At 44.9% G+C, this 26,834-nt stretch overlaps 2 protein-coding genes across 4 annotated transcripts in view; one reads left to right on the top strand and one right to left on the bottom strand.

Annotated features, from left to right (window-relative positions):
- LOC138975991 (probable ATP-dependent DNA helicase HFM1) overlaps positions 1-15,080 on the bottom strand; it is a 57,051-nt gene extending 41,971 nt beyond the window's left edge. For all 3 annotated transcript variants that reach the window (XM_070348781.1, XM_070348783.1, XM_070348782.1), the window contains exons 1-9: positions 15,026-15,080; positions 13,556-13,712; positions 12,075-13,137; positions 11,496-11,540; positions 10,971-11,038; positions 10,068-10,200; positions 3,065-3,216; positions 2,719-2,799; positions 1,937-2,083 (exon numbers count right to left, since the gene is read on the bottom strand). In XM_070348781.1, coding sequence (XP_070204882.1) covers positions 1,937-2,083; positions 2,719-2,799; positions 3,065-3,216; positions 10,068-10,200; positions 10,971-11,038; positions 11,496-11,540; positions 12,075-13,137; positions 13,556-13,669 — 1,803 coding nt within the window. In that variant the 5' untranslated portion in view covers positions 13,670-13,712; positions 15,026-15,080. The remainder of the gene's footprint in view (positions 1-1,936; positions 2,084-2,718; positions 2,800-3,064; positions 3,217-10,067; positions 10,201-10,970; positions 11,039-11,495; positions 11,541-12,074; positions 13,138-13,555; positions 13,713-15,025) is intronic.
- Positions 15,081-15,348: 268 nt separating this feature from the next.
- LOC138975990 (uncharacterized) lies at positions 15,349-25,767 on the top strand. The gene is made up of 8 exons (XM_070348780.1): positions 15,349-15,393; positions 17,436-17,571; positions 18,311-18,466; positions 18,879-19,119; positions 19,707-19,914; positions 20,568-20,643; positions 21,102-22,464; positions 23,424-25,767. Exons 1-8 carry the CDS (start codon positions 15,349-15,351, stop codon positions 23,761-23,763), a joined length of 2,565 nt encoding a protein of 854 aa, XP_070204881.1. The 3' UTR covers positions 23,764-25,767.
- The last annotated feature ends 1,067 nt before the right edge of the window (positions 25,768-26,834 follow it).

Raw genomic sequence — 26,834 nt, 5'->3', positions numbered from 1 at the left:
TTTGTTCAGTACATGTATTACTATGCATGGATTAGTACCCAAACACACACAAATAATACACAAACACGCACACACACACACACACACACACACACACGTACACTTCACATAGACAGCGCACACAAAACACTGACACACATTTTCACAAACACTTACAGATCTATGTAAAATTCAAACACAACACACTATCATCCCATTTCAACAAACGTCTTCACAAACGCACCATACACACATACTGTTTAGATCTACGCACTCACCTGCAACATTCTTGTCACAGATGTCCAGTTGTTTTACCAGCCAGGCAGCATACTCCAGGGGTTTCTCCTGGAGAAGTTTGTTTCCAGTTGTCTGGCAAACGTATGACAGTAGTTGCACATAACATGAGCGTCAAAGCAAATTCCAGTCAGCACGTCTAGACTACAGCACACCCTATTCCAATGTGGGACGAGTGCCCCCTGGTCAGCCATGATCCGTCGTAGCTTACACTGATATCAAGAACACCATCATCAGACAGTGTCATTCCATTGTGCGTTGCGTGTATCTGTCTGACCTGACGGACAGCCTCACTGAATACTTTCTCCTCCAGTAGATCTACATCAAGTCGTTGATAGAGTTTATCAGCTTTCTTCTGGAAGGTTTTGTGATCCATGCCTACCAAATCTAAACTTTCACAAAATTTGTTAAATTGTTGAGCACCTAGCCCACATATCAAGGAGTCTGGACGATGAGACCATAATCCGTTTGACCGCTTTCTTTGGAGGCAAGGTATCCAGCGGTACCTGGAACAACTTCCTCACATGCGCGTACACTGCAAGGCCGTGTCTCTGTTTTGAGTCTGGGCATGGTGACAGCGTTGGCTGTTTACATTGCGGACAACAAAGTTCGTTTACAAGTCAATACCATCAAAGGTTTCCAAATCAACAAGACATCTCCTTGTTTGGGAAGCCTCTGGACCTGTCGCTTTTGACCAGTGGCTGCTGTGTAGGCCTATGTGTTCGTCTTGAATTGTTTTCGCGTCAAACCGCCAAGAACACACTCTCAGTCCTGACGCAGAATTTGATCTGCATGCCACAGCGGTCGATCCAGATTTTGTGCGCTTGGTCACCGATTGTGTTTTAGTTGTTCTCTTGTCTCTGCAACTCTTCAGTTGTTGTCTTCTCGTACACTTGCCTTTATGATGTGTTTTTCGGAGCGTTGATCTTTTCACACGTGCCATTTTTCTAAGCAAACTCAGTCGAAAACTAAACGCGGTGAGCAGACGACTTTTAGAACGCGAAAAGCCACGCGAGCCTATCTGACCAATCGTGGCCAGGTATTTACGTCATACCCCCGTATATGGAAAGTGTCTGTGGTTTGCTTGTTTGAAAAATAGGGGGGTTTCCCCAGGAGAATCCATATTTAACCGAAAATAACCGCCGAATGACACAGGGGAGAGAACTGCTGTTCAAACGGTATACGACGTTCCCGCGTTGGGCGAGCAGAAATGTCTGTTGTCAAGGGTTGAAAATCGGAATTTTTATCGGAAGAGTGAATGAAAAGACAGAAAAATTCGCCGGGTTGGTGCAATGAAATATGTTTTTAGAGACTTTGATGAATTTGTATAGTGTAATCATATGCATTTCATGAAAGTAGACAGATTGAAAGGTGCAAAACTGCTAACAACTCAAAATGGCTGTTTAAGTCCCATCACTCTAAATTTCAGTGGCGCACTTCGCCTTAAGACCTTACTTCTTCAGCTTTTCTGTTAATTACCTCTGTAAATTTACCTCCATTTCAAGACTCCATCCCTAGTAAGACTTGATTTTCTCAGATTTTTGGAGGTCATAACAGGGGTTTTTCACTGCAAACTATCAAAAAATAATCTTTAGTATTTCCTTTTCTTATTCCTTGATATATCAATTCATTTGAGCTAACAAAATCCTAAAAGACAACTCACATCCTCAGTGTTGGGCAGAGTGGCCGAGACTGCCACAAATCTGATGGGGTGCGCAGCCGTGCCCGCAGACAGGGTTTGAACCATCTTCATGCGGGTGATGACAGCTTCCACCGTGGCCCCGCGTTGTGAGTCTCCCACCACATGTACCTGGCACAAACATTAACCACACCTGTAGGATTTAAACCATTTTCATGTGGGTGATGACAGCCTCCACTGTGGCCCCGCGCTGAAAGTCTCCCACCACATGTACCTGTCACAATCATTAATGACACCTGCATGTTGATTTGATTTTTGTTCAGTGGTAGTGTATGTGTTAGCTGAAAACATGTTTGAAGAAAATATCGAGAACGAGGCTGCAAGAAGTTCAGCTCTGGCACTACAAATAAGCAGAAAGAATGAAAGAAAAGATGAAAATAACAAACAAACGATAACTGCAGGGCACATACGATAACTGCAGGGCACATTACTGAAGCCAGTTTAAGCTTTAATACCATAATCTTCATTCAAATTTTTTAATGTAAAACTCAAATTTCCATGTGAAAATCTTAGATTTTTGCTTATGTCAAATTAGCAAAAATTGCTTCTTGTTTATACCCCTCCTTCTCCAACACCCCCCACCCCCCCACACTCCCAACTTTTAAGCATTCAGTTATGTAGCGTTTTTTTTTTAATCAATGCTGTCATCTTTTTTCTTCCCAATTCTTTACACAGACAAGGAGAAACAAAAATAACAACAAATAAACAAAATCCGAATGTTCATATCCAGTTTCAACAAACGGTACCTCATCAATACACAGAAGGCAGATGCTTTGGAAGAGTTGACGGTTGTCTTTCCAACGGCGTGTCACGCTGTCCCATTTTTCCTGAAGAAAAAAATGTGTGAGTCATCCATAAAGCACACACAGAAATGTGTTCATGTTACTTATCTCACACACACACAGACACACACACACAAACACACACACACACACACACACACACACACACAAAGTACTGAACCCCAAAATAACCCACTTCCTATTTTCACGACTACCACTTGCATTTTATAAGACGTTTATAAGCAGCTTAATGAACTTTTGCTACAATAAATGAATAATGCAACAGAAACACAGTTTTTTCTACACTCACTGGCGTCGTGCAGATGAGCTGGACATGATGAATCTGGCTGAAATCACTCAGGTCGGAGTCACCGGTCAATTCTAGACACTGCAGACCCAGCGGTGACAGTTTCTGGCGCCAGTCGTCCACACGCTCAGAGCACAGCGATTTCATTGGGCCGACTGCGTCACATGCATAAACAAGAGCTCAGTAACTTATGTTACCCAACCATGAATTTTGATAAAATCGTTCTGAATTGCAAGTTACAGCAGTTTTATACATCCATGCAGACAAAATTTGCTGTCAGATGGCAATTTTGACATCAGATACACACTTGAAAACACCCCAACCCAACAGTTCACAGAACTAAAAGGGAATAAAACTGATTCCAATCCAATTTGAAAGAGACCTACAAGAAACAACTTCTTAAATCGAAAATTTTTAATTAAATTTTCATTTGATTAATATACTTACCCGAGTCACATATTAGCATTGACGCAGTCAAGATGCTAGGTTAACTGAAAACGCTATCCCGTCTATAGTCTAAGGGAAGCAACCCAAGCTAAAAAAGTAGCAAGCTTGCTACCCTGGGTTGCCTCCCGTAGCGTGTCACGCCACAGATCTCGTACCCAGTACGAGACACCCTCATTCGACTTCTAGAATCCAAAGAAACTACAAGCGGGGAAGGTGGGAGGGACTTACCTATGTGACTCGGGTAAGTATATTAATCAAATGAAAATTTAATTAAAAATTTTCGATTAAATTACATATTCTTACTCCGAGTCACATATTAGCAGATAACTCCAACAAGGTGGTGGGTAAGAAGTAAAAAATTTCAAACTCACTGTTATGATCTGGAGAGGCATTGCCCCGCTGCCACCAGTGCAGGGAGGGTCCTTGAGCCGTCGCGGCAGACCGCGGCGATGTCTCTCAAGTAGAACGAGATGAAGACGTCGTCTGAACGCCAGTATGCTGTGCGCAGGACGTCGTCAAGTCTTCGTGACCTCAAAACAGCCAATGACGATGCCCATGCCCGGGACTCGTGCATTCTAGCCGACTCGAGAGGGAAGGCAGGCTGAGCCCCCCCCTTTTGTGCCAGACTCCACACATAAGCTTGTTTTATGAGAGCCGACACCCACCTGGCCAAGGTAGTCCTCGTGATATCTCTGTCCATGGACGTATTCAAGGAAATAAAGAGGAGCTTCTGGGAGCTCGACCGGATGGGCTGAGTGCGGGTTAAATAGGCCTCTAGGGCCCTAACCGGGCAATTGACCATGTCTGGGTCATCATGCGCCACAATATGAGACAGGGGCCTCACAAGGACACAGGGAGAAGGCTGATCCGGTGTCTGATTTTTGGCCAGAAAGGCCTCCCGGAAATGCAAAGACAAGGAGCCGTCACGCTCTCGGCCAATGTCCTGCGGACTGCCTGAAAGAGCGTGTATCTCGCTACCTCTGCGGGCCGAAGCCAGAAGTAGCAAGAACAGAGCCTTACGAGTAAGGTTCGCGAGGCTAGAGCCCTCCAGCGGCTCGAAGTCCGCCGAGCGCAAGAACTCGAGGACAAGGAAAAGATCCCACTTGGGCAGAGAAGAGCGCTTAACGTCCTGCAAAGACGCGCCCTTAATAACCCCAGCAACGACTCCGCTAACATTGATGGTATGCCCAATCTGTTTAAGAGTCGAGGCGATCGCCGACCTGCGAACCTTCAGAGAGGAGGAAGAAGCCCCCTGGGAAGACAAATCCGCTAAGTGGTTGGCTACGTGCATAGTACGAGGAGCCACCGGGTTCAGCCCATGAGCCTGACACCAGGTGACCCAGGCACGCCAATGCGACGAATACACTGAGGAGGTGGAGGCCCTATGTGAGCGCTGCACCAACTCCAAAGTGCGGTCGGAAGCCCCAGACCGCCTGAGAGCGGACCTCACAGTCTCCACGCGTGAAGATTGAGAGACTGCGGGTGCCCGTGAGGAACTCCGGTGCGAGGCTGAACGAGTTCGCCTGGTACCAGAGAGAGAGGAATTGGAGGGCCGTGTGCGAGTCTCAGCAGGTCCGGAAACCAGGGCTGAGACGGCCACAGAGGGGTGACCAGAAGCAGAGACGGCCTCTCCAATTCCGCCTTCCTGAGGACTTGGCTGAGCAGCTGGAAGGGCGGGAAGGCGTAAGCCTCCAGCCCTGTCCAGGGGATGTCCAAGGCGTTGGTCCCCCACGCTTCCGGATCGGGGAAGGGGGAGACAAACACCGGAAGGCGCCTGGAGAATCTGGTGGCGAAGAGATCCACCACAGGCTTCGGGGCCACAGCCCAAAGGCGGAGAAGGGCACCATGCGTGATGGTCCATTCCGCCTGCAACACCCTGTCGGAGCGGCTGAGCGCGTCCGCCAGTGTGTTGAGGCTCCCTGGCAGGTAACGCGCTGAGAGAGAGATCCCCCGCTGGGAGCACCAGGAGAGGATCTCGCACGTTCTGCGGGAGAGAGTGGGGGACCGCGAACCTCCCTGCTTGTTCACGTAGGCAGCCACTGTCGTATTGTCTGTGAACAGACGCACGCGCTTGGCTGCCAGGGAAGGGAGGAACGCGACCAGAGCAAGGAACACGGCCTCCAACTCCAGCGAGTTGATGTGCCATGTGCTCTGTTCCGCAGACCACAGTCCGGAGGCCGTGAGCCGGTCCGTGTGAGCCCCCCAACCCAGCAAGGACGCGTCTGTGAACAGGTCCATGTTGGGAGGGGGGGAAACAATGGGAACCCCCCTGCATACCCATCCCGAGTCCAGCCACGGGAGGGTTGCAGCCTGGAACCAATCCCCAAGGGGAACCAGAGTGTTCCAATCCACACAAGGAGAGTCCACCAACGGCTTCAGCGCGTGCTGAAGCGGGCGTTTGTGAACTCTCCCTAGTGGAACCAGAAGGGCCATGGACTCCATCTGCCCCAGGATGGAGGCCAAAGTCCGAAGGGGAGCCCTCAGGAGAAGCGAAGTAGAGCGGATGAGAGCCTGGAGCTTGTCCACCCGCTTCTGCGAAGGCTGGACAGTCCAGGTGACCGTATTGAACGTCATCCCCAGGTAAGTGAATGACTGAGACGGCACGAGCTCTGACTTCGTCTGGTTGACCGAGAATCCCAGCAAGCTGGCCTCCCGGAGAACCAAGAGAGTGTGCTGCCTGCAGAGAGCCTCGCTCTGGCCCATGATGAGCCAGTCGTCGAGGTATGCTCGCAGCCGCACTCCCTGTGACCTCACCAGCGCGCAGAGCTGCCTCACCACCATGGTAAAGATCCATGGGGCAAGGGACAGCCCAAAAGGAAGTGCGCGGAACTGGTAGACTTGACTGGCCCACCGGAAACGGAGCCATTTCCGGTCGGCGGGATGCACCAGAATATGGAAGTACGCATCCGTCAAGTCTATCGAGGTCACCCAGTCTCCTGGGCGGAGAGCGTCCCGAACCGAGGCAGGAGTCTCCATCTTGAATCGAATCATTCTCAGAAACTTGTTGAGAAACGAAAGATCCAAGACAGGACGCCAAGCTCCCGAAGCTTTGGGGACCGCGAAAAGCCGTCCATAAAACCCCGGGGAGCTGTGGTCCGAGACCGCTTCCACCGCGCGCTTCTCTATCAGTGAGGCAACCTCCGACTGGAGGACGGCCCTTGCCTCCTGTGAGAAGGGGGGCTTGAAGGCTGGAGGACACCTGGTAAGAGGGGCCTTGTCCCCCAGCCACAGCAAGCGGAATCCCGACTTCACGACACCCACTAACCATCGGCTGCGTATGGCGGCCAGCCAATGTGGAAGTGCCCGAGCAAGGCCCCCCGCCATCACCAAGGTGGAGGGCGGGGGGGGCGTGAAGCCGGGAACGCTTCATTGGGGGTGGGGCTTTCCACTGGAAGAGCCCCTACCCCTCCTCGAAGCAGATCTCTTGCCCGACCCGCGGGAAGGGGCACTAGATCTTTTCCAGGAAGCAGGATGTGCCTGAGCAGAGGTCTTAGCCTGTTTGTGCTGAGCCCGCTGAGGAGCAGCCTGCTTGGGCTGCTTCAGGGACTGAAGCGCAAAAGACGAGAACTGCTGTTCTCTGTTGGTGTCAATCTCCTGCTTCCTGGCATCAGAGGCCAGGTTGCCGAAGAGAGCACCATCCACCAAGGGTGACGATCTGAGAGTGTTTCTCGTCGACTCCTCAGAGAACTGGGAGTGGGCGAGAAACAAGTCCCTTCTGCACGAGACAAAGTGTACGTACTGCAGAGAGGACAATCTCATCTGTTCCTCGTTCACCCTTGCCAGCGTGGAGAGGAGTGTGGATATGTCCTCCGAATCTTGCTCCTTACTCAAGGTAAAGGGAGCTAAAGACTCCGTAAGAGCACGTGAAAGAGCCCGCAGGATAGTCTCCGAAATGGAACTGAGTTCCAAGAGCTGCCTTCCCACCTCCTCAGAGGACATGAGAGACCGCTCCGAAAGAGGGAGAACGGAATCCTTCTGCAAAGGCTTCGTCAAAAGAGGGAGCAATGCCGGCGTGACCGGAAGCGGTGCACGCGGCAGAGCAAAGGACGAAAGAAGGTTCCGTGAAGCCTTAGGCCAAGGCAACTTCCTTTGGCCCGCCAAGGGCACGAAGAAGTCTGCCTGTGTCGCAGCAGCCAGGTAAGGCAAAGCATGCTCCGGAGCTGTGCCATACGGCACCAGAAGCGGAACTGCTGCTGGAGGCAACCCGCTGCCGGCAGGAGCGGGCTTGGCGAACAAACGAGAAAGCTGGAAAGCTACTGACGGTGATTCTTCGAACCGGAAGTAGCTGTCCTCCTCCTTCGCCGCCCGGAAGTCGGCCATCGCCGACGGACCCAACGCCAAAGGCGCGGCCGAAGACGAAGCCCCTTCCGGGAAATAACGCGAAGTGACTTCCGCGGCAGCTTCAAGCGCCACCCTGAAGCTGGCCGGAGCCGCCGAAGGCAGCTGCTCCTCGTCCACAGACCCAAGGTCCGAAGCGCCACATGAAGGGGATGGCTCATAGCCCAAGGAACCTGACAAATGACGCTGCGAGGACAGGCCGGAAGCCAAACGCCCCTCCTGTTGGTCATCAACGAAACTCATACCCTGGCCAAGAGGAGGGTGAGAAACGCCAGCAACCGAAGGCAGCTGAAGGGAGGAGCTAGCAGTCACCACCGGAGTGGGTGGCTGCTGCTGACCCAACAGAGGCTGAAAGCCCGAATGCCCAGGAGAACGACCGAATTCGAAATCCACCGGCATCCCAACGGACGCAGCGTGAACCGAACCGGAAGAACCGGGAGGAGCTGTAAGAGCAGACGCCACCGCATAGCTATGCCATGGCTGTGGAGTCTGCCAGCTACAACCCGGGAGCCCTAGGCCGGAACCGGAAGTGACAGAGGACTGTGCACGACCGGCTGGACCCACACTTCCCGCCAAGGCAGGAGGGGCAGCTGCCGGAAACGGCTGCTGAAACTGGGCAAAGCTCAAACCGGAAGGGACCATGGTCTGTCCGCATACCAGTGAACCGACACTTCCGGCCTGAGCCGGAAGAGAAGCTGCCGCAAACGACTGCTTACGTAGTTCGTAGCTCAAACCGGCAGGGACCATGGTCTGTCCGCTGTCCAGTGAACCACTACTTCCGGCCGGAGCCGGAAGGGAAGCTGCCGCGAGCGACTGCTTACGTAATTCGTAGCGCACACCGGCAGGGACCATGGTCTGTCCGCTGTCCAATGAACCACTACTTCCGGCCGGAGCCGGAAGGGAAGCTGCCGCGAGCGACTGCTTACGTAAGTCGTAGCTCAAACCGGCAGGGACCATGGTCTGTCCGCTGTCCAGTGAACCACTACTTCCAGGAACTGGAAGTGCAGCTGCCGCGGACGGCTGCTGCGAGCACATACCTTGCGGCGACCGTATCCCAAAAGGGACCTGCTCAGGTGCACTCCCGCAAGCGGGAGTCACCGAGCGCCGGCCGAGAAGAGAAACGCCTGCAGGCTGGACAGGTGATCCGGAAACAACAGGAACACAGGAAGCCAACGACCGAGGGTCGCACACCCCCGGGAGGGAGGCAGAGCTGGAAACAGGGTCCGTCCGCGCCATCTCTGTACGCACGAGAGTCCGAATTTCTGGAATCAAAGAGGACAAAAGGCTAGCCACAAGAGTGCCAGCCTCCGGCACAGGTACCGGGGTTGAAACGGACGTGGTAGCGGTCAAGCCCGCCGCACGCGAGCCAGACGAAGTTTCCTCCGGCGCCGAAATGGGCACCGAAAAAACGAAGTTAGTCTTCGGGTCAGAAACGTGAACCGTGGGGTTCCTAGCCGAAGAAGTAGAAGCCGAGGACTTAGGTTTGCCAGGGCCTTTGCCCTTACTCTCGGCCTTAGCCGCTCGCTTTTTCTCACTATCAGACATGATGTCACGCGAGAAAAACAAACTACTGAAAATACACAAGTCTCTAGGACGTAAAACTTCAGCAGAATAAACTAGCACAAGGTACAAGTTACAAGCAGGTAATAGTGCTACTGGTCGACGCTAAAAGTCCGAGCACGGACCCAAACTAACCAGCAAAAAACACCACGTGTATGCGAAAAATGGCGACCAAAATGGCGGCCACGGCAACAAACTACCGAGCAAAATTCACAAGTCCGCGGACGAGAAAATTCTCAGCAGAATGGCAATGCAAACAACAACGAAATGGAACAATCTCACCGCTAGAAACAGCTATGAGCAGACGGGGAGCCGAGGCTGGTGGGTGTCAAGCAGACAGCAAACAACAGCCTAGGAGCGAAATCGAGCACGACCTGTCTCTCTGGCTGAAAGATGTCGAATGAGGGTGTCTCGTACTGGGTACGAGATCTGTGGCGTGACACGCTACGGGAGGCAACCCAGGGTAGCAAGCTTGCTACTTTTTTAGCTTGGGTTGCTTCCCTTAGACTATAGACGGGATAGCGTTTTCAGTTAACCTAGCATCTTGACTGCGTCAATGCCAATATGTGACTCGGAGTAAGAATATGTAATTTAATACAAAATTAGAAGAAGAAATCTCATTAAAATGTTTATTTTTTATATAGATCTAATATACACTGACTGTAGACAATTTTGATGTCATGAAGTGGCAGTTGGGCACTGAGCAGGAGCCTGACCATGGCCAGTTCAAACAGTGCCGTCTTCCCTGAACCGGTAGGTGCTGACACAACCACTGAACTGTCTGTGTAGAGCAACTGCAAAAAAATTAATTAAACAAACCTACATGAGATTTTGAAATCTCCATTTATGCCGCAATTACTAACAGTGAGCAAACCTACTTTTTAGTGCTGATTTTGATGAACATACCTGTGACAGGGTGAACTTTCATCAGTGTAAAAGTTTCCTTGTGAATTCCTAGAAAGTAGTAGGTTTACTTGAGTTTGAACTTTTGCAAGTAAAGTGGTTATCTGGATACTATGTGTCCAAGAGAAGATTACAGAGCTGGAAATCTTGATGTGCATTTTGTTTTGGCAAATTAAGATTTAAGAAGATTTATAACTCTGCTGTTACTGTCAAGTTAAGTCTTTGTTGTTCGTGTCGTTAGTCGCTTAATGTTTTGTTAGTGTAGTTAGTAGTGCAATTATCTGTTCTCATTAGACTTGAGATGCACATGCCTATCAGACATCTGTTGATAGCGAATTGCACTAAGCTGTCTGAGGGTGATGAGGGTGAATCGGAGATGCCAGCTAGGTGGAAGGAAGGTAAGAAGGAAGGCTGTCATCTATTACCCCCATCCCTCTAGTCTCTAAACAGAAAGGACAAAGCAAACACTGATTTGTCTCCCTTATTCATTTTATCAAGTATTTCTTACTTTTGGGCAGAACGTGAGAATGAAGTTACTCTTTTGATTCACTTTCTTTTTTCTTTCTTTTTTTTAACATATTTTTTTACTTTTTTTTGTTTGTTCTTTGTTAACTCAAAAGCTGAAGGTCAGGTTTGAACTTCCAAATTGTGTAAAACATACCTGATCAAAGGCCATTGATTGCACAGCATTGAAGAATGGGAAAGTGAAGATGTCGCGATATGGCATAGCTGCTTCAAGTTAAGTACCAAACAGTTCAAAGTTGAAAAACAAAATAATGTTGTACTTACCAATACAAGGACAACAAACACAAAAATACGTCAAATGTTTGGCTATGGAGGCTTCTTCAAGACTAACAAAGAAACAAATACAAAGGGAAACAGTTAACCAGCTACGATTTTATATGAAAACATTGTGTACAGAATAATGTAATTATGAATGTTTTTGTGAGGCGCTTAGAACTGTTTTAAGATTTTTGCCATATAAATATCCTCATTATTATATTATTAATAACTGCTGGCCTCTTCAAACATCATGCTGAGCCAACCCTGTTTAACTTTTTAACTTTTTTTTTCACGAGTAGTTTCTGGTTTAAACTGTTTCTGAGCTGGAAGCTATATCATGGACTGAAAAAAAAAAAAAAATCATGCCATGCTGTTACTGTAAATAGTCGAACTGAAAGGATACGGATCTCCTCAACTGAGCGCAGTTTTGTTCTCTTACCACCAGCACCTTTCGAACACAAAACATATCAGTCAGCAATGCAGGTTTTAAATTTAAAGGCAAAACCCATACACATATACATATATATACATATAGCCATTGATTCTTTCCTTCACGTTCGCATTGTATCATTACTGTATCCTAGCTTGCTAATGAAAAAAAATTCACACTTGACAAGTCACAACTGATCAGACTACCATAAACCATACAAACAATATATATGTATATTATTAATCATTTTCTTTTTGAAAATAACATCACAGAACACACATACCAACCCACCCCCCCCCCTCCCATTAACAATTATGTATTGATGCACAATCTAACTAGTTCATTTATAATCAAAATACAGTGGAAACCCCCAATTTATGACCTCTCCCATTCTAAGAACTTGCTTCTTGAGATTGTTTGTTCCTAACCTCTGTAATGTTACCCCCATTTTAAGACTCCCTCCTTTTTAAGACCGGAATTTCTCAGATTTTTTAAGGTCTTAAAAGGGGGGTTCCACTGTAAAACATCAGTGCTTCAAATGATCAGTGATACCTGAGAAATTGATCAAAGCTGGGGTGTATGGATTGTAATCCTTTCCAGTATGAAGAGTGGCTGAGCTGCTGTATCCACAGCCCACAGAGCTGGAACCCACACCCTGTCCAGCTCCAAAGGCATCGGGCGTACTGGTCACTCTAGAATTGCCGTAGTTCTCTTGTTTGTCAGTGAAACCTGCTTGAACCAAAGCTGCTGTACTACAGGGCAGTTGGGCTTCGGATATGTCCAGAGGAGACACTCTGTCAGAAGACATTGGGAAAGCTGACAATCTGGGGTCGTAATTTTGTTTCTCCTGTCTTGCCTTAGAGCTAGAGAGACATGTTCTCTGCTTGTGCACAGCAGATGTTTGAGCTGAGTTCTTGAAATCATTCTGAGGTGATTTAAAGCTGTAGTTATGCTTCTTCCCTTGTGTATTAGAGCTAGACATGTCTACCCTCTGCTTTGGCACAGCAAATGTTTGAGCTGGCATCTTGAAATCATTTTGAGACTCTCTGCTCGATGATAAGTCTGATAGTCGATGCAACAGGGCGGAGTTCTTAGGTGGAACAGTTGGTGTTTCTAGTGGTGAATAAGACGGAGAGTTGTTAAGAAGATCTTCTGGGTCAGCAGCACTGCAGTCCAGATTTCTCGTCCTGTCCTTATCCAGTGGTGTTGAAGTCAAACAGCTACGAGTAAGCCGAGACTCTGTGATCCTACCAGACTGTGATGCTGGCTTTCTCGTGTCGCAGGAAGGCCATGGTTGGGAATAATCCTCAGAATCATGAATTTGCTCATCATGAAAATATTTGGAATCAGTCCAAGGGCCTGCTGACTTCTTTGGACGAAGAGATGGCCAAGGTTGTGATGGTCTGAAGCTGTCTTCATCAAGCTCTGAGAACTGGTTGAGATGAAGATCTGGTTTGGAGTAACCTCTGCTGTTGAACCTCTCATTATTGTTTTCACTACATCTGTTTGTGTCTGTGATGTGTTGATTTCTGCCAAGCCCCCCATTTGTAGTTTGATCTTGGGATTTTCCACTTATTTGTACCTCTGGTAATTGCTGCTCTCTTGGGGTAAACACCTGGACAGTTAGATTGATTGATGTAAAATAATAGTCATATTCCTGTTAAACACCAAAATTCCTAATGGTCGTCAACGATTTAATAATTAAAATAACTTTTTAGCATTTAATTTTTATTTTCATTTTCATTACTTAATAGTCCCATTGCTGGGAAATTCGGGTTGCTTCCTCTCAGTGGAAAGCTAGCAGCAACACAGTCGCGCTACCCAGGTGTCTGCGTGTAACTTAAAACATTTTCTTGCTTGACAATGACATGCCCTTTTTTACCCACAGAGTATGATGTGGACATGTTAGAATCATATCATCTGGCATTTCGATAAAGGTTTCAGTGTGTACTTGTTTTTTTAAGACAGTGCCCTTAGTTCTTAGCCCCCTGAGGCCAAAACCTTATTAAAAAAAAACTTGTGAAACTTGTTACCTGAGGCAGACTTGTATCTTTGAAAATGTCTATTTGTGAACATAACGAGTTCAGCCATGAAGGAACTTCTGGTGCAGGCGGAAGTGTGAAGTCATATGTCCTGGATGAAGTCATCAGCGGTACTGGACTATGAATAAAATATCTTCAGCTGTTGCACCTGGAACAAAATGAGGGTAACAATAAACAGGCATGGGAATTGAAAATTGTATAAAAGGCGGAAAATTTATAACTGAAGACGCGAAGCGTCAAGTCGACGGCGCGAAGCGCCCAGCCTTTCTAGGGGGGTCCGGGGGCATGCCCCCCCGGAAAAAAAATTTCTCCAAAGAACCCAGATGGTGCAATCTGGTGTCATCTGAGCTCCAAGTTTGCCATTAAATTCTGTTTTTAGAATCAGAGTTTTTAGTAAAAAAAATGTACCAATTTTTGCTTTTTTGAAGAAAAAAAATATATACATGTATTATATGGTTTAAATTTGTAAAAAAAAATTGATCTTCTTGAGACAAACAGGAAAATGTAACTTGTAACACAATCTGTGCAATCTGGTTTACTTTCAAGACATAAAAGTTCAATAACTGAGGCGGGCGGTACGGTAGCAGTGCGTGAACAAAGTACGGAAAGTTTTCGCGGGCTTTTGCGCAAAGGCCAAAGTAACCGGTGCTTTTTTTGTGTGCCTCCCCCCTTTATTTTTTCGGCGGACACTTTTGCATTTTCGGCGGAACAAAAAAAAAATTCGGCGGAAATCCGCCGTTCGGCGGACAATTCCCATGCCTGAATAAAATCTAGTTATTTTGTTAAGACCTGTAGCTTTAGTGCAATTTCATAATTATTTAAAAAGTAAACAACACACGCATACAAGCATAATCATCGACTCATGACACATTACCCTCTCCTGCCCCCATCCCCTTTCCCCCAAACTTTTCGTTTTACAGTTGCTGTGCTGTTCTCATGCAGTCCTAAGTCTTCATGCAGTCACTTCGGACACATACTTTTCTTTTTCTCTTATTCGATGCATTGGTCTGACTCGTCCAAAAGCTTTGACACAAGCTTTGACAAGTAGGGGGTTCTTAGGTAGGACAGTTGGACCTATACATACAGCCCTGCATTTCGGTGCCACAGCACAGCCAGTAAATATGTGTTATATGCACTTGTCACTTAATCCTTCTGGGAAAAAAATCCTGCTGCCTTTATTTCATAACAGGGCGAATGACAACTGCATACATGTTCATGGATAGTCCTGTAGTCTGTGTACTGTTGGCGGATCTCGTTGGTTATTCTACAACTTATCTGTAATGTCACGAAGAACTTCTTTGAAGAAAGATTATAATGATTATGAAGTTAAATCTTTCAAAACTAAAAACTTTTCGAAATGAACGATGATGTAACCATTAAAAGACTCTGGTTAAATAAGTAATGTTTAATGTGCAGCACTTATTCAGTCAGCACATATCTTTTCTCTTGAGAAAACAGGACCTGCATCGTTTCATCAGAAAGCAAGCAGACGACAGCATTCATATCAACCGCCAAGCACTTCCGTTTCCGTTTCCGAAATTTTCAAAAGCCAACTTTGAAACCGTTTGAGGAAAAAAAAAGAAATTCTTCATCAACGGTAAAAAAAAAAGGAATTTTACGCAAAATACATAAAAAAAAGGGCAAAACAACAGAAGCATAATATATCATCATGTCCGAACCAGGTCTTCAAAATCTAGCATGTCGTTCTCCTTCTTAAATGGCACTTTTCTCAACTAGTTTAGAGATAAGAAAGCGCGCGGTATCCGAGTGTAAACTTCCGCGCCATGCCTCCAACAAAAATCAAATTTGTTGTTTCGTTTTCTTCTCAGGTATGTTCAAAATCGACTGTTTGAATATGTACGATGCTTCCGAGAGTAATCACACTAACTGCAACTGTTGTATCCATTAACTTTTAGTCGCATCAGCTGCGCGATCGCTCTTAGTCTTATCAATAAGTTGCTGTTCTGTATGTGTTCAGCTGTATCACTATCAGCTGTTAAAGTCCAGATTTACAGTGGAGTTCCCCTCGGGACATTCTCATTTAATATCTTGCGTTTTCAGGGCAGAACTGTGGAGGCTTGAAGAGGTGGATATTCACAAACTATCATATCACATTATCAGTTGAAAAAACTGACACCCGAGGGTGTAATATTATTTTATTAGTAGGGGCTACTGTTACGCCTTTTTCAAGTCGTAATTCGACTCAGAAATTCTATAGTTACGGCATGACGTCATTTTACTGTCATAACCCGCTCACTGCAGGCTTCGGTTACACCTTTTCCACGAGTCGTAGTCACTCGGCCAGACTTTGATTACAGCGCTGCGTGATCCTACCCGGACATTCTCTAGTTACGACATGACGCCATTTTACTGTCGTAACACGCTCACTATTATTCATGTCCCTTGTTAGGACATACTTGTATGTACTGGTGGTTGATTTTCCAGATATCCTCTCAGTGATTGAGTCTTATATGAGGCTCAGTGATTATAGATTTCACTGTTCCTTTAACGGGTTTATTCCGTATTTTTATCTGTACTAATGGTACAGGTGAATGTGGGGAGTGAAGTAGTTGTTTGCTCAACCCATCCCGTTATTTTGTTTCTCCAAACAAGGAATCATTTGTGTATGATTTGTGGTGAAATTTCCTCCATGGTATGTACTAGGATGTACTGTACTGAATGTACTATGGGTTATATTGTTCCCGTATGTGTACTATGCGTACAGGTTAATTGGAGGGAAAATGTAGTGGTTGTTTGTTTGCATCAGATGGTTTCGTCCTCCATTGATGCAGGCATAGTCCAACTCGCCAAACTGCAATGCTTCGTTGAAAGTCTTTCTGGGGGCTCGTTTGCGCTGCACCTGCAGGGTTCACGACGACCGAACATAGATGATAGAGCTGGACGAACGCATTCGTTTCAAAGTCCGAGATAACTTTTTGCAACCTGTCGAAGGACTCGAACGTACTTCCTACTGTCAAAACTGCTTCGCTGTGAAGTCCGCTATCCATGACTAAAGTAAACCGGCCTGCATACAGGTAGAAACGCCCAACCACTACCAATGAACTGTTGAACACATCTGTCCTCACTCGACCCACGCTTTAAAATGGCCGCCCAAACCAGATCAAACCGGAAGTAGAGCGCGGCCCTGGCAGGGAAATGCTTTGTGGCGTAATCAAAGCAAAGAAGGGAAAAGTTACGGGCGGCGTAAGTGTAGCCACTGCGTATTATTTTATTATGACTATGAGTATGACTATGAGACGATTTTTTGCTAGCCAGGGAAGAATTGCAACACAATTGGTTGATACCGAAGGAGTTGTCTGCAATCGTCCGTGAACAGTATCATGAACAGCCAATGAGACAAAAATGATTTTAAGCTGCTTTTAAATTCGGTTAGGAATAGGATTTAGGGGGTTGGGGGATCTGCGTGTGGTGGAAGGCTGGGGGTGTCTCTCGGATGCTACCTCTTCTTCAACTGCCCCCTAACCCCACTAACTGACCTCCTTAGAAATAGGAGGATAGGCTAGGATCCAATCATTCCTATTATTAAAATTTTAACTTTTGGGGTTGCGCTCTCTCGTTTCTGTTGCGATGATAACCTAAAAAGGTTTCTGCAAAAATGTATCGATCCTGATCCTGAGACTGGCAGCTGAGTAGCTGCCATGTTTTCTCACGTAGCGTCAGCACCTCCACAGCCTACTTTTGTCGTATCATGATCCTGGAGTTCCCCAAGAAACACTACACTAGAATTATGGGGGACTTGATTGCAGTACACATACAAATTTTTTTTTCAGTACTCATCTCAATTATTGTTATTGTTTAAAGTGCAATGTGTATTTTCTTAAACCTTATCCTCTATGTGTTGAATTTTCAGGACAAGGTCTACAAGGTGAGCAACCTTCTGAGCGATGATTCCAAACACTGGCTGAGTGACCCTCAGGACCGATCTGGACAGGTGGAGGCCATCTTTCAGCTGGAGAAACCATGCCGTCTGGCCTTCATTGACATTGGTGAGAATTTGGACAGAAACGGTCACTAAAAAATGAATGAACAGTGAAAAACATATATGGTTGCCTTATAAATTATTGTGCTGTTCCCATTTTGTTTTTTTTGGGGGGGGGATGTTCTAGAACACCACCACCCCCCCCCCCTCCCCCCCAGACCCGCCCCTGGATACCTGTCAGAATTGACGCAAGGGATGGAGTGCATTACCACTAACAGGGGGGCTAAAGGGATATTTGGGGGGAGGGGGGGGGGGGGGACACTTCCATGGGGTTTAATAGGGAGAATGCTTGTGATCCTGCTCTGATGTAGTCAGACTCAGAATATCACAGTTTTGATGCACACAGCTGTGGGCAACAATCCATGGAAAAGGTATAAAGCCACCACAGGTAGTATTGGGAATGAATGTATGTAGGTTTTTGTTGACAAAGCTTTGTTAGTTTCAATCTGTTTCTGTTGACCTTAGCAGTAATCAACTTATCAAGGTTGCTTTGGAATTTGATGAGGATTATTATTGAATTTGAAAAGGATTGAAATTCGTCTTTATTGCTGCAAGTGCTAGTGGTGCTAGGGCCTTGGTTTTATCAGAATATGATGATTGAAACAAAGGTGGTTTTTTTTGGAATGAATTATTAATATTAGGGTGCATGTTTTATACACATGTTTTAATAACTTATGCTTGAGCTTGTCAGTTGATTGTAATCATACAGCTAATCCCTGCAGTACAGTGATTTGTGTGATTTCCAGGTGTGATATGGTGTGCCACCGTGGAGGTGCGTGTGGGAAAGTCAGACTGGCCACAAGGACAAAGCTACGTGCCCTTAGTTCCCCTGCAAACTCTGATGTCACCTGTGGACTGTCGTCTCGGCCGCAACACCAAGCGAATGTGCATGTTTTCTAAAGGTAATAATTAATTTAAGTTTGCACATAACGTGACAAATTTAAGTTATTGCAGGATTCTGCTTATTATTTTGAAAAAGTTCTGTTTGATTTTTCTGTAGATCATCTTTCTTTTCTGTAAATGACCGTTTAACTTACAACTGACATAGTTGACAACTACAGTGGCAGTAGCAACACAAATCTTAACTCTCTAAACCATTTATCATATCCTGAGTGATACTGCAATCAAGAAGTGAAGTACGAGAAGAAGCGCAGCCTGTACTGATACATGAATGATGAACACAACCAATCATCACAGGATACATGAAGGATTCAGTTCCATATATTTTCAGAAATTTAGGAAAGGAGTTTAGGCTGTTCAAATACTGCTGACTGTTTAAAATTGTCTTTCATTTGATCTATTCTGTATTCACAGCTCACTTCAGGGAGGGAGGAGCACAGGGAGAATGGGACCGCATTCAAGTGGTGTGTCGTCAGCCGTGGCGCAAGGATGTGCAGCTTGGGTTATCTTTCTTGAGGATGCGCAGTCATGACGGTGACAGCTCGGCCAACCAAAGCTGTGTCGATCCAGGAAACAGTAGTGGCTCTAAGCCACTTGCTCAAATAAACAGCGTGGCTGACATCCAGAAACATTTCTTTGGAGACAGGCCTGATGAGTAAGTGACCAAGTCGCTTAGAGATTACACTGATATTGTAACTTAGGATCACATGCATGCATGGGGGTGTTTGTGTGGATTGTATGGTTCTGTTATTGGATTTGTAAAGCGCATGTTATTAGAATTTGTGCTATAAAAGAGTGGTTTATTATTATTATTAATATTAATGCATGCTTTTGTTTTTTTGCAAAGTGCACTATCCAGGGGTATCCCGTTCAAAGCGCGAACATGCACACAAGGTATTTGCAGAGAATAACAAGGTCAAAGTAAAAAAAAATCAAGTCAAGCAATATTTCCTGCTGTAATAAGACTGTGACTGCATTTGAGGGGGGGGGGGGGGGGGGGGGGGGGGGAATTGAAGTATCCTTGCACAAGAAAAAATCCCACGGAAGTCTGAGTTGAAATATAGATACGAGACGTATGTGTGTGTGGCTGGAACTAATCTATTTGTTTTGTTAGTAGTCTTGCATGCCAATGTGTGTGCTTACAAGTGTATACCCTTGTGATTGTACTCACAGTTAGATCATCTGTTCACTTTTATGCAATGAGGTTACAATTTAACTCATCCATTATGAACTCCTGTTTAGGAACGACAACAACAGTGGACTCAAGCAGCGCTTGCAGAAAATTGCGTCAACAGCCGAAGATGGGACGGAAAACCCGGATACTCTCCCTCGCGTTGCTCGCATGGTGCTCACAGCCAATCAGCAATACCCTCAACCTGGGCCACCTGGTCAGCATGACAACGCTGGTCGTCTTTTCTCAAACACCGTCAAACAGCAGCAGGCTCCAGAGGTTGGTTGTGTTGAGAGAGTTATGCAAATTGTACAAATGTTTAGTTCCCTATAGGCCAGCAGCCTCTTATGAGGGGAAGGGGGGATGATTGAATAACACAATGAGTCGTTCAAAATTTCAAGTGATTATGTGTACAGTGGAACCCCCTTTTAAAGACTTCAAAATATTTGAAAAAATCGAGTCTCAAAAAGAAGGGGAGTCTTAAAATGGGGGTAAATTTACAGAGACTATGAACAGAAGTCTGAAAAACAAGGTCTTAAAAGGGAGGGAGTCTTAAATTGGAGGGTCTTAAAAGGGGGGTTCCATTGTAACACTAAGAGTCGTTCAAAATTTCAAATATTTATGTGTACTCACGATTCATATCATGAAAACTCCCACAAGGACTTGCATGTCTTTTTGCAGAGAGAGAGAGAGAGAGTGCATGTTCATGTCTGTGTGAACCTTCTAAATGTTTTTCAGAAAATTTGGAATCCGAGTAGAGACACAGATGGAACTTAATCATGCAGCTTTCAACTATATGTTTCATCCCTGGGCCTTGTGAAAATTATGCAGCTTATGGATTTCAACCTGAAAGGACTGATAGCAGTGCTGTAGGCAATGGCAACCATTTTTGTTGGATTTTCAATGTATCATGACAGATTGGTCTATTTTAGTTTTCAGAGGAGGTTACCCAGTTCTTGAACACGCTTGACATCAGCAAGCAGGACATTGAGACTCTGCAAGTGTCAGGTATGTTTTGCACTAGAACTATGTGATTGTGATTGGTTATTTGATTTATTCACTTTCAGTGTGTGTGTGTGTGTGTGAGCACTATCTCTCTCTGTGAAGCAAGACAATAATTATGACTTATAAAGTTATATTCAGTGACTCACTGACTGCGCTAGCATTTTTGAGACCAGTATTTTCTTAGTCTGACAAGTCGGAATCCTGGCTCTCACAGAAAACGTGGTCTGTGTGTTATGTCAACCGGTTAAATAGAGTATAGCACAAGGGGTTACATTATATTTATCTGGAAAATGAAAACTTGGTACAGATTTCAGTTACATTATTATTTTGAAAAAGTTCTCAGTAAAATATGGTAAATGTTGGGTTAACACAAACCCTGCCTATGCATTTATGAATTATGTTTTACTGCTACAGCAATATATTAAAGGAACGTTAATGCAAGTCTGTTCTGTGTTTTGTAGATCTTCGTCACAAGTTTGAGAAGCTGAAATGGCGTAAGCTGACTGCAGATGAAAAACGCAGCTTCTATGCCTGCTGCCAGGATTTCATTGGTCACATGTTTGATGAGGAGAGCAACAGCACCAACAACATAGCTTCTGCTACTAGTGCCAAACAATCTGCGTCTGAAAGAAATGACACAAACACAAGCTCAGAGCCAAGGAAAGGTTTGGATAATCGCAGTCCTGTAGGCCAGAAGGCTTTGATGAAGGATGCTAGAAACCATACATCCAGGGGTAGTGAACTCTCTCCAAAATTATCAAAAGAAATTATGCCACAAACACAGAAAGTTAAAGCCAAAGAAGAGAGTATGTCGAGTGGAGGTTTTCTCAGAACTGTGTCTTCCAAATCAAATGCTTCAGAAGCCAAAGGCGCTTTGACAAAGAACAAAACTGGTGTGTCTGATGTGATCAAGAAGTCTGGTGTCACTCCAAACAAAACTCCAGCTAAAACTGAACAAATGTACAACTCCACCAACAGCACACCAGGCAGAACTCCAGTTTCTGGCTACAGTCATGATAGGAATAAAAGTACTAGCAGCAGACACATAGTCTCCAGTCCAAGCAGTGGTTCCTCTCCTTGTTCTACAAAGCCAAAAAGTAGCAACAAAGTGTCTAAAAATTCACAAAATCAGAAGGCATTGTACAAGAATACATCAAGTCCAACGTCGATTTCCAACAGAGTTCTCAACGGTGAAACATTTTTTTACGGTGGTGAAACCATGAAATGTGTGTTGCCGAGCGGCAGTTCTGCAAAGAAGTCCTCCTCACCCAGCACCCTGCCTTCTTCCCCACTGTATGGTGTGAGTTTAGGGGCAACAGGCTTGGTTTCAAATAGTCAGTCAAAGTCGGACACCTCGCCCAGATCTACCATTGACCCATCACTGCTGAACTCACACAAACAGTTTCTGAACTCAAGAGTAAATACTCTGTCTTCACCAACTTCACAGAAGACCTCCCCACCCTCAGCACTAGCAGCAGCCTCTCTCACTCCCAGCTCTGTAACAAAGGGAAGGAGGGGGGCTGCAGGAAACAAATCACGACCAACGAGAGGGAAGCGACTCGGTTCACCCCTTGACACCTTGTCTAATTCAGGTCCAGCGAAGCGACAGCCAAAGCCCTCAACTCCTTTGCAACCTGACGTTTCACCACCAAACAGTGGAGGCTGGTTGAATACCACACGTGGTCGGGGTAGAGGAAGAGGTGGGGCTGGGAGCAATCTGCGCAGGAAGAAAGAAGGACCGGAAGATTCTGATGACGATCTACATGAACTGCCTTCGCTTCAAGCCAATCAAGGACAGCGGGGTCGAGGGCGTGGTCGAGGAAGGTGAGTTGAGCACTCTGTGAGTTGAGCACCCTGGCGTGTGTGTGTATGTAAGCAGCTTAGCTGTGTTGGTAGATTAGTTGTTGTGGTATGAAATGCTAAATCAAAAGCTGCTTTCAGCTAATAGATGGGTTAACCCCCTGTTGATGATCTTGCTTCTCCCAGTTTTAGGCAGAAAGAGATATTTGTTTGTTTGTTTGTTCTTTCATGGGCTGAAACTCCCACGGCTTTTACGTGTATGACCGTTTTTACCCCGCCATTTAGGCAGCCATACGCCGCTTTCAGAGGAAGCATGCGGGGTATTTTCGTGTTTCTATAACCCACCGAACTCTGACATGGATTACAGGATCTTTTTCGTGCGCACTTGGTCTTGTGCTTGCGTGTACACACGGGGGTGTTCGGACACCGAGGAGAGTCTGCACACAAAGTTGACTCTGAGAAATAAATCTCTCGCCGAACGTGGGGACGAACTCACGCTGACAGCGGCCAACTGGATACAAATCCAGCGCGCTACCGACTGAGCTACATCCCCGCCCCAGAAAGAGATATAAGATGCAGGTTTGACCAGATAGTATTTTCAAATTGTGTCAAGTAAAACTAAAAACCACAAATTACTGGTTAATGACACAGTGGACAACACACACACACAGACTCAGATTTCTCGGACAAACATTGGAGGGGCCAATCACTAGCAGGGCCGTGTCTGAAACACGTGGACGAGAGCACGTACGCATCAATTTGTCCAAGGAAAAGCAAGGGTATATATACACCACTTTCACAACCCTGATAAACCCGACAGTTATTTCCAAAACTCTTCTGTTGAATTAAAGAAGGGGTGGGGGGTGTTACGGGGGGTACGGGGGGGTTCCACTGTATGCCTAATAAAGAACTATTGGATTTGAGTCACCCCATGCATGTTTGTTCTTGCTGATTATTTATTCTCCATACTTTTCTTTAACCAGCAGGGCTCGTGGTAGAGGAAGAGGTACAGCTAACAGGCGTCTGGAGCTGCCCCAAGAACCAACCTGCCCTGTCAACACTTCTACCACCCCTTCAACTTACGACAGAGTGGATGATCCATTTTCTGGTGAACTTCAAATTGATGAGGATGCAGTGTTTGTGGAGTGCCCCATGTGCCAGGAGATGTTTCCCAGCGACACGGTCAACCTACACGCGGCCGGCTGTTTCGGCCAAAGTTCAAGGGGTGCGAGTCTGGCTGCAGCATTTGTGCAGTGCCCACTGTGTGAAGAAATGTTTCCTGATGAGAACATTGCTGAGCATGCTAGTTCTTGCTTGTTGTGATGTAAATCTCGACTAGGTTATATCCTGGACTCTTTGTGTAGAAGAATAATTATCTCTGGGTTTACTGGATCTTGCTTTGGATGACAGTCCAGATGATTAGGGTCATGTATGACTCATACATTTTAAAAAGGATTCAATGTAAAAAGTCAGAGTTTTAAACGACTCACAGTCACACCGTCAGAATAGGGATAAACATGTTACATTACTACTCTTTTGTTAAATATGGTTTGGACACGACCCATGCCATCTGCATAAGGATAAATACTGTTAAGTGTCTTCGTAAATTCTGTACGGTTGTACTCAGCCTATACTGTCCGGACTGTTTAGGTAAAATTGCATCACTGTGTGTTTGTTTACTTACTATCATTACCAACAAGACGTTTTCATGGGAATGATGTTCAGTGCTTGAACATTACATAAAGTCTTGAGCAAGAATTGAAAGTGGTTTTGTGAGGCTCTGGGTTGTGCACAACCAAGGAAGCATGTTGATGGCTATAGTTACCTCGACTGGTAAGATTATGTAGGCCATTTATTCTTTCTGCTTTAGTATAACCAGGCATGGAATTGAAAAAAGTAAAAAAGGCTGAAAATCTGTAAGTAATAGCAAAGTCCACAGCGCGAAGCGCCTAGCCTTACTAGGTGGGCCCGGAATTTTCTTTTCCCCTGAGAACCTAAATGGTGCAATTTGGTGTCATCTGAGCTCCAAGTTTGCTATTAAATTCAGTTTTTAGAACCATTTTTGCCTCCCCCATTTATTTTTTCGGCGGACACTTTTGTTTTTTGGCGGAACAAATAAATAATTCGGCGGAAATAAACCTTATGGCAGACAATTCCCATGCCCGATAGCTTCAGCAGTTCAGATCAGGCTTTCGCATTTTAGTTTGCTGTTTGGTATGTTCTCTCGAAAGATTGTTACTGTGCTTTATAGTTCTTGTCTATTGTGATTCATGGAAAAATTCAATGCTCTAATAACTCATTATGTAATGCATAAACATCAGTGATGCAAATAAGGAAATTTGGGATTGCGATTTTACAGATTTATGGGATATGAAGATGAAATTGAATGGTTGAAAATAATAATAACTGTGATCTGAATTTCACTGTGATTTCACAGGATGCTGAAGATGGTTTCACAGGATGCTGAAGACATAAATGTGATGTTAAGTATGAACTAAGGCGGTTCACTACATTCTTTGTCTTTTACACAATAGTGTTAGAAAAAGCTTTACTGGTGTATGCACCATGTGATTTTGAACAATGCCACATGTTTCAACTGTGAAACACATTTGCAAATTTACTGTATAGATTCTGGTCAGAAATATGGAAATCACCATTTGGCATTTGCACCTTGATACTGAACAAGCCATCACCAAATCACCAATGTATTGTTTGTTGGTTCTAAGAACCCCTTTTTGAATGCTTGACCTAGGCAATGTCATATTTTAAAGAAGTAAACACATTTTACTCTTTTTCTTGCTCAGTTACATGCGTTTTTGTATGAAAATCATTTCATTTTATTTCTCAAGATTTGGGGAACATTAAAAATCTGGTGATTACTTACAATTCATGCCTTTGTTATTCAGTCTGGGAGGATACAAGTCGTCTTTTCATTTCAATGTTTCTTTGAACATCTAATTTTCAATGCTTATTTTCTCAGATCAAGGGGAGTTCCCCTTAACTCTCACATTGTTATCTATTTGTAGAGCGCTTACTTCCCTTTGTTTCTTAGATTTTGTCATTAGCAATCTTCCTCACTTAATAACAGCATTGAATGAATTCAACACAAAATAACTATTCAAACATCAACTGCAGAACAATATGTGAACACGAGACTTGTGATAAAAACAGGTTTATCAACTGTGAACGTATATTATTAGTGAACATTTTTAATAATATGAAATGTACATGCTTTAAATGTTCACATAAACAATTGCAATGCAGCTAAGGACATCACATGATAAAGTTTTCAAGACAGAGCTATGACTTGCTAGGACTTATAAACATTTATGAGAGGGCATCAATTCAAAAAGCCCAGAGACGGGCGCTGTGGCGGGGTGGTAAGACGTCGGCCTCTTAATCGGAAGGTCGAGGGTTCGAATCCCGGCCGCGGCCGCCTGGTGGGTTAAGGGGGGACAGGGTAGGCAAGCACTTTTTTTTTTTTTTTTTTAAACAGCTTGCTGCTTGTTTGATTTTTGCAAGCAGAATAACCTAATTAAGGGAAACCATTTTAAATTTTGAGTGAAAAGCAATTTTGGGGGGTTTTATTCACCAAAATGTGAGAAAAACATTATAAAATGTGCTTTTTTTAAAATGTTGCAGTTTGTGAACCAGTGCATGTTTTGATCCAATTTTTCTTCTTTGCAGCAATATGTGTGTGTTTAATAATTCTGTGTATCGAAAAGCATTTCTAAGCAATATATTATTTTAATTTAGCATTTTCAGTTACCGGTTCAGTTCTGATAAGAAAAATACATGAAATCCTAACTGTCAGACTCATAAAAACCCAACCAATGCACTGAACTCTTATTCCATACACAGAACTGATGCTGTACAACTCATAAACAACATATACAAAAACTGAACAAATCCATCAAGCCTTTCAAAAGTTGCAACATTTTAATTGTAGCGTTTTGTCTGAAAATTACATTCAGAGAAAACAGCATTTTAAAGATTTGAACCAGTACATAAAAAAACCAGTAGCACAGTGCACCCTGAATTCATATGTTTTTATCAGAATGACCACTTTACTATGTAGGGAAAAGGATTTGACAATCAAATTATCAGGATTTTTTTTATATACATCATATGAAAACAGCCATCTTTGTTTGTACCGATATGAAAACATGAATCAGAACCAAACTGTCAGACTCATAAAAACCCAACCAATGCACTTAACTCTTATTCCATACACAAAACTGACGCTTTACAAATCATAAACAACAAGAAGGGCAAAGCCCATACGACTCACATGCTTGACCTTGACCTTTACATGACCTTGACCTTTAGGGTCAAGGTCAAATAACTAAACCTAGCAATGACATACACTAAGAACTGCTTTACACATTTTTCCT

This window comes from Littorina saxatilis, linkage group LG9 (assembly GCF_037325665.1).
Source record: "Littorina saxatilis isolate snail1 linkage group LG9, US_GU_Lsax_2.0, whole genome shotgun sequence".
NCBI lineage: Eukaryota > Metazoa > Mollusca > Gastropoda > Littorinimorpha > Littorinidae > Littorina > Littorina saxatilis.
The sequence above is the reverse complement of the archived record's forward strand: the minus strand, read 5'-3'. Positions and strand labels throughout refer to the sequence as shown.

Excerpts from the sequence above, each read along its gene's own strand:
- LOC138975990 (XM_070348780.1), top strand. The coding sequence starts at position 15,349 with ATGCCTCCAACAAAAATCAAATTTGTTGTTTCGTTTTCTTCTCAG. Across the intron at positions 17,572-18,310 it reads TCTGGCCTTCATTGACATTG|GTGTGATATGGTGTGCCACC; the intron begins GTGAGAATTTGG and ends TGTGATTTCCAG. Across the intron at positions 20,644-21,101 it reads TGAGACTCTGCAAGTGTCAG|ATCTTCGTCACAAGTTTGAG; the intron begins GTATGTTTTGCA and ends TGTGTTTTGTAG.